The 7,920-nt window shown below is 34.0% G+C and overlaps 1 protein-coding gene across 1 annotated transcript; it reads left to right on the forward strand.

The window, feature by feature from the left end:
• Positions 1-3,087: 3,087 nt before the first annotated feature.
• Positions 3,088-7,563, forward strand: LOC307001847 (legumain-like). Its single transcript, XM_079618855.1, has 10 exons — positions 3,088-3,212; positions 3,565-3,665; positions 3,775-3,872; positions 4,299-4,383; positions 4,508-4,578; positions 5,248-5,326; positions 5,969-6,031; positions 6,471-6,763; positions 6,883-6,987; positions 7,141-7,563. The coding sequence occupies exons 2-8, from the start codon at positions 3,600-3,602 to the stop codon at positions 6,564-6,566; spliced, it is 558 nt and encodes a 185-aa protein (XP_079474981.1). The 5' UTR covers positions 3,088-3,212; positions 3,565-3,599; the 3' UTR covers positions 6,567-6,763; positions 6,883-6,987; positions 7,141-7,563.
• The last annotated feature ends 357 nt before the right edge of the window (positions 7,564-7,920 follow it).

The raw sequence follows: 7,920 nt of genomic DNA on the forward strand, positions 1-7,920 counted from the left end.
TGTGTTTTCAATCCATACAGCAGAATGAGGGCGCTCTATGCACAGTTTTTTCCAAATATGGGAGCTCACGAAGAAGAACAATAACCTGTGACCTTCCAGGACGTCACTGACATAAACACAGCTAACGTTAGTTTTCAGAGATCGCTATAACATGCAGATAAAGATGTTTTGAAGACAATAAACATGATTGCAATGATATTTGATTTACCTGTGTTCTTCGAGCCATGTCAGGTATTTTTATAATAATAGATTATATGTATAATGCAATGCTAATCGATATAGACTTTACAAACATGCAGAATACCATAAACTCATTTATTTTCTGTCTGATTTTCTTTTCTGAAGCCAAATAAGCTCATAGAAGATTATTTAAAACACTCGACTTGCGCTATAAAGTAAGTTTGGAGCATAAAACAGGGTTTTAATCTCATAAATTGTCGTGTATTGATGGTGTGCTAAGCTAACATGCTAGCTAGCTCTCTAGTTGCACCTGCCATCTAGCTGTTATTTTTTATGATTTTTTTTCTAAATCGGAATGCTTACTGAAATATTTCTTTATTTGAGAAAGGCATTTGATACAGTTTCAAATGTGAAGTGAAGATTATGAAAGAAATTAGGGGGTGAAACACCGTGATTAGCCAGTCGTTAGCGATTATAATGGAGACAAAGGAAAATAATATTTATGGCCATAAGCAGGCTGGAGAGGTGTAAATGTGAGCAGGAGAGAGTGACACTGAATGGGGCTCGTTTGCACCACAAAACAATAGAGACAATAGACTGAATAGATGCTAATAGATGACAATAAACACAAGTTTGCATTTTAGAGTCAATTCAAAATAAAGTCATTTGAGATGATCTTGAAAAACATTTAACAAAATACAGAGTTTTAGACTTATCACCTTCAAATTTTAAATATAACATGGTCAGACATGTGTCTTTAGCTGGAGTGCATTTCTAGAGTGCTGACGGGCCAACTTCAATTTAATTTTCATGAAGATGTTTCATAAAAATAAATTTCTAATAACTTACACAACTTTGAAGCTATTCATAATTTTTTTTTCATTATGACAATAATTCATTCTACATTTCCAATAAAGTGCCAGGTGTCAGCTTTCAAATGAGACCATACTTGAGCTTTTAGGACGAAGGGTCAATGAATTGAATCTTTTTTAGGTTGGGTATGCAATTTCTGGGGATTTTTCAAAAGTGGCGCTGAAGGCTAACAGGTTAATGTAAGGAGCTTCTTGCAATACTCTTCTAAAAGCATAATAAAACCTAAGTGCAAAAATTACACTAATTTACACTGGCTACATGATATAGGCTATAGCTAATTTCTACTTCAGAAATTACTGAATTTAAAATTACAGAAATTAAAAAATATATTTTTTGCTCTCTGGGAGTGGGAAACTATGATAATAATATTCCCATTGTTCAATCAAATCTGTAATTTGGCTTTTAGTGACATGCTTTTTAATTATAGCCTAAAGTTGCAGTCTTAACTTTTGGCGCTCTAGTGGTAAATAAACAAAATTGCAGGTGTCTTGGTACTGTGCTACTCCACAGTGGTGCCGAGTGCTAACTCGAACCAGGGGCCGTTCACATTTAGCATTTTATGCGCGTGCAAATTCGTGGATAATGAATCAAACTGGCCCAAAAAAGTTTGAGACTGTCATAAACCATCACAGAAAACTTTCTGCATTTTTACAATTCTAAAAAAAAAAAAATTACTTTTTTTCTTTCTTTTTTTTACTGGTATTACAAACAAGGACGTCCCCAAAAGGAAGTTTTTGGAGATTTTGCTCAATTCTTGGTACAAATTTGTCCCCAAAATATGGTTAAATACACAAACACAAACACACACACACAGTAACATAATAAAAAAATATACTTTCCAACGTGAAGACATCATGCGTGGTGCATCTCAGAGATAGTACAAGACAGGGTTTTTTTTTAGAAAATGACCGATCGTTTTGCAGACCCTTATTTCTTGACTGGGATTGTGTCGAGACTTTGAAGTTGCACTGGGACTGACATTTGAACCTTCAAACCATTGGATGTCATTGAAGTCCATTATATGGAGAAAAATCCTGCAATGTTTTCCTCAAAAGCCTTAATTTCGTTTCGACTGAAGAAAGACATGGACATCTTGGATGACATGGGGGTGAGTAAGTTATCAAGACATTTTTATTTGAAAGTGAACTAATCCTTTAATCTATGTCTATGATACAGTCTAAATTCTGACTGGAAATCTCACAAACAAAATGTATTTTCTAGTATTTTTGACTGATAAAGGGAGATGTGAGATCGGTCTGTAATTAACTAATTTTCTAGGGTAAAGTTGTGTTGTTTTTAATGAGAGGCTTAACAGCTTGAAAGTTTTTGGAACATATCCTAATGATAATGATGAATTAATCATATTAAGGATGGAATTTATGACGGAAGCATCTCTTTTAGTAGCTTTGTCGGTATAGGGTCTAACAAACATGTTGTGTATTTTGATGATTTAAAAAACTTTGACAATTCTTCCTCTCCTATAGAAAATAATGAAATGTTCCTCAGGGGTCTATTGCACAATGTCTGAAGCAATACTGTAATAGATGGTTGCATGGTTTTCATTTTCTCTGATATTATCAATTTTGCAAGTAAAAAAAAGAATAAAGGCATTATTTAAAGTCCTTAAGTCATTGCAAACTCAAGTGTTTTGCATATTTTGACAATATTTTATCTGGACAGGTTTTTTTCTTTAAAGTAACTGAGTTATAAAAAAAATCCCAAAGTGTTAAAAAATGTAAAGCTTGTGATTATGTGGAATCAAATTGTGGCTGTTTGTATTTCCCCTTTCTGACAAAACTGACATTCAATGAATAATAATAATTCATAATTTAAAAAAGAGAAAACCTGTGGAAGAGCTTCATATTTCCAATTTGATTACTTGTATGTAACTGTTAATGTAACAAGTGTCCCACCTTAAAAGTTTAAAACCAAATCAACTCAAAACTAGGTTTCACATGGTTCACAAAGTCACCAACTGCCATCAATTAAAGTGAATATGAAAATTATTGCAAAATATGAAATACACACCAGCACAAACTCTCCGCCCATGAGTCTCGAATGAAAGGGATAAACTGCCTATATAAAGACAGAGGCTGTCTGACTAAAACCAGCAGAAATCAACAGGACAGGCACACAGGAACACCTGATACTCAACACAGGTATGATATGATCCAATCATCTACATACAGTTGCTAAAAGTGTTTAGTGATTTAGATTGTATTTAATTTTGTAGATAATTGGGTAAAATAGAAACATTTTTGACCTGTATTTTTAACATCATGACGAGTGATTGACATTTCAGCACTTCATGAATAGAAAGCAATACTTAAGGTTAAAACCTGAACTCTTGTTATATCGTCCTAAACGTTATAGCATATCACTACTTGTGTTCTTTTCTGTTTCTTAAAACGCATCATACATGTATGAGCCATTAAAAAAATGCATGTTAGCCAATTAAAAACATTAGAACAATGTTCATTTAGTTTTAAATTGTTATTATTCTTATTTTAGATTCCAATAGACTTTGCTTGGAAAAGGCTTTTGAAATGTCTGGAAAAAAATGGATTCTCCTTGTCGCCGGCTCAAAGGACTGGCAAAATTACAAACACCAGGTTTGTGTGTGTGTTGAGACATATTGCTCATAAATTCCCCAAGGTGTGACGTGCCTCAGTGTATAAATGAAGACAGTAACTGAACTCATCTTTATCATTTGCGTTTCAGGCCAACGTGTGCCTTCATTATCAGCTAATTAAGAGACATGGAATTCCTGATGAGCAGATTGTGGTGATGATGTATGATGACATCGCTGACAATGAAAAGTGAGTAATTTCCCAAAGCTTTTGAGTATCATGTGTTTCATGGTTGATCTCAATCTTCTGTGCTAAACATACTGATAATTACTAGTGCGGGAACAACAGTGTAACGGAGCCGCATTTCTGGGGTTTATTAAAAGCAAAACAATAGCAAAATGGGAAAAAGATCAAAAATGCATGATACCATAGCAAATTCATAACTTTCCAAAAGAGGAAGAAAATAAAGAGATTGATTACGGAAGACAGAAGAGAGAAATATGTCAAATCGACCGTCATTTCCTCAGACATGCTTTAAAAACACCCTCATAACAGCATTTGCTAGCAAACTTTGCTAGGTTTAATAATTCTAGAAGCACGTCATCACAGAAAAGTGTGGATAAGATTGTTGGAGCTGACTGCGTTTAACACTTAACTTTTCTTCACTGCCTGCAGTAACTCGGTTTCTAAAGGAAAAATTGTCAGTATAATTGATGGTTTAGACATGTACTCGGGAGTTCCAAAGGACTACACTGGAAAGGTAATATTTGTTTTGTTTTGACATGGTAACATGTTTACTTTTGTTTTGATGTTTTTATTCCATATCTGTGCACAATTATAACTTTCAACAATAATGATTAATTATGACAATTATGATCTTATAGGATGTGACCCCAGAGAACTTCCTGTCTGCTCTTCGAGGGGAAAAGAGCAAGAACAGAAAAGTCATAGAAAGGTTAGATTCAGGCCAACCACTGAATGTGAGGAAGCAGCACGGGTGCAGACTAGAGTTGTAGCTTTGAATCTGAAATCACATAATATCTCTCTCTTTCTATTCCATATACGACCTTAAGTCATAGGGCTGGAGCCTTTCCCGGTTTCCTAGGCCAGAGTCAGGGGAAAGCACCCTGGACAGATATAGTAGCCAGTACTAAATATAAGGCAAAAAACAGTATGTGACAAAAGAAGTATGCCCTAATTTCACAGAACTCATAAAAGAGTTGGCAAAAAGTCCCCAGATGACCGGCAAAATTTTGGCTGTGTCCGATTTTTTGAAAGTAATTACATGCTTTTTTAGCGATCAATAAGTAATAATTTATTTTAAATTACCTACCCAGGAGAGTATGCGATTTCAGACGCAGCTAAAGTGTTGTCGAAATATACAATTTTCTTTTAATTAGGCCTATAGGTGACCGCACCACCAACTGGTCAAAAAGCAGTTTCACGTTATAAATAATTCTTCATGTGGAATTTGGAAACCACTTTGCAATTATCACCAGCGATGCTGTACAATGAAATAACTGTAACATCTGCCGCTTCAGTGATTGGCCCTGTAATTGCTGCTTGCAGATAATGTGATTTTGCAGCTAAAATGAAGTACCATTATTATTTTCATTTAATGCAGTGGACCCAATGACAACATATACGTCTACATGACCGGTCTGGGAACAGAAGTCGGGTTTCAGTTTCCTGATAAGTCAGTAGTAAGTATAAAAAGATTCAAGAGATTATCAGAATGGACAAGATATACGGTATATTTATAATGATGAGCCAAAAATATTATGATATAAAAATGCCAATTCTCTATCTCAAGAGTGTAGCGATGTATGAAGCTCACAGATCTCAAATAATTCACTTTTAAACCAAGCAGTTTTCTGTCTACTTACCGTACTTGAATACGAGCAAAATCTATGGGGAACATTTTCACCCTCATGCAAAACTCCCAATCGCACAGATTCCTGGGAAAGAAATTCTGCCCACAACATTTTTCAGAAAAACAATACATTTTAAGGAATCTTTTATCTGAACATGAAAAAATATAATAATACTAATATAGTAAAAAGCAAGAATAGCATCACATTTATAAGTGTTTATGGAAACACAATTGACAAAACGTACAATTTTATAAAAATAAATTACATTTATTATTATTAATTTATTTTGATTTTAATGGTTGTTTATAAGTGATCATGACTTTATTTACCCAGTGTGAAATGGTAATTTTAGGGAATAAAACGATGAATTCCAGATTTTCCATGTAAATACATGGATAAGGACACAGGAACTGTTGTGTTTAATCTGACAACCTGCAGACTTGACCATTAATTCTGTATGTTTTATGACAGCTTTATCCTGATGCTCTCATTGACGCAATCAAGGACATGCATGCTGTAAAAAAATTTTCTAAGGTATGTATTCAGTAATGTTCACATGATTTTTACGTATTATAAACATGATTTTATCATAGTGTATGTATATATATATATATATATATATATATATATATATATATATATAGTAAATATAAAGTATTTTTCAGCATCATTACTCCAGCCTTCAGTGTCACATGACCCTTCAGAAATCATTCTAATATGCGGATTTGATGCTAAAATCCCAATCTTAAAATCAGACCTTGCGATTCTTTTTCAAACTCTTCTATTTCTAGCAGATCCTACTTATACAGTCACATTAGGCCTACTACTTTCACTACTGCTACTGCAACACTTTTGAAAGGGGCAACAACAACCTATAGTGATATACAGGTTTAAGTAAATATAAGTAAAAGGGAATGAGTCGGCTGTATTTTTAAATATCTTACTATTTCCTCATCATGTGTATGTGCTGCAGATGGTGATATACATGGACAGCGATTACTCTGGATTGATGTTCGAAGGACTTCCCAAGGATGTAAACGGTAAGATGCTAAATAAAAACCACAACTAATGGTCCTGGCTTATTTGTCAAACTAGTTTTTTACTTGAAAGTTGTGTGTATAACAATAATCCATTTTCTGTCACCCAGTCTTCGCGTTGACTTCATGTCACAAATATATCGAAAACACTCCCGCTGATTACGATGGCGAGAGGGAAGTCTACCTCTCTGATTTATTCTCAAGTACTTGGTTGAGGCACCTTCACGACGTATGTATTTTCTGTCAGTGAACTTTAAACTGCAAATTGCATTGAAGGTCAACATTCTGATCTAATTACAGCCACAAAGTAAACATGACAAATGTGTGTATTCGTCTTTGTATTCACAGGTTGACTTTACTAAAGACACATTCACTGAACTGGTAAAGACTAAACAATCCAAATATCTTCAAGACAATTCTGATGAGGCCTGCCCCTGCAGGTTTGGGGACAAGGTATTAAAAACTCAAAAACTTAATACAATAAGAACTTAAGTTATTATTGTAATTATTTGAATATAACAGGATATGACCACGTGTATATTCACAAGATCCATGAATGTTGTACTTTTTTATAAATTGGTTTCTGTTCATTTTTCTTTTCTTTAGAAAATCACTAAATGTCACCTCAGTGAATTTCTGCAAAAATGAACACCCAACAAGCTGTTCAAACCTTGTTCAAGAAAACATCCAGCCGAGGCTCGTGCAAATGACCAGTAATTCTGATGAACTTTTGTACTAGTTTCTTGTTTCAGACTTATAGCTTTATGATTAAAATTAAATTGATTGCAAAATAGCATACACTATCATTTAAAAGTTTCTGGTTTGGGGTTGATTTTTTTTTCTTCTTTTTTTCTTATATTCTTATGTTCACCAAGGCTGCTTTTGTTTGATCAAAAATAGAGCCTAAAAAAGTAATATTCTGAAATATTGTACCAAAAAAACAATAAAACTGGGAATAAGGTTAAAAATCCAGTGATTGTGTGTTATTTTATGTATGTGAATGGTTTTGACAGCTTCTTTAATTCTACATTTTCTTACGGTGCTAACGGCTAAAAGAAGGATGAAGACTTCACCTTCTAATTTGCTTATTTAAAGGATAATTCCGGTATTTAACTCTTTGAGTGTATTTTGTAGTTTTTTTGGATGAACAAGAGTGGTGGACAAAGACATTTTGACAATGGTTCCTTTCTCGACTTTTTGACTATTTTAGAATTGCCCATGACCTCTTTAGAATGGGAGTCTATGGCCATGCACAAACATGTCCTTAAAACAACCTTTAACGTTCGTTTTCAAAACTGTGCAACTCACCGAGTGGTTAGTGGTGTTTGTTGATGATTAAAAACAAGTAGCGTAGCGAAATACAGCTTCTGTCGTGTTTTATTTGGC

Source organism: Phoxinus phoxinus, assembly GCF_949152265.1.
Source record: "Phoxinus phoxinus genome assembly, chromosome: 7".
Lineage (NCBI taxonomy): Eukaryota > Metazoa > Chordata > Actinopteri > Cypriniformes > Leuciscidae > Phoxinus > Phoxinus phoxinus.

Excerpts from the sequence above, each read along its gene's own strand:
- LOC307001847 (XM_079618855.1), top strand. The coding sequence starts at position 3,600 with ATGTCTGGAAAAAAATGGATTCTCCTTGTCGCCGGCTCAAAGGACTGG. Across the intron at positions 3,873-4,298 it reads GACATCGCTGACAATGAAAA|TAACTCGGTTTCTAAAGGAA; the intron begins GTGAGTAATTTC and ends CACTGCCTGCAG. Across the intron at positions 5,327-5,968 it reads AGTTTCCTGATAAGTCAGTA|CTTTATCCTGATGCTCTCAT; the intron begins GTAAGTATAAAA and ends GTTTTATGACAG.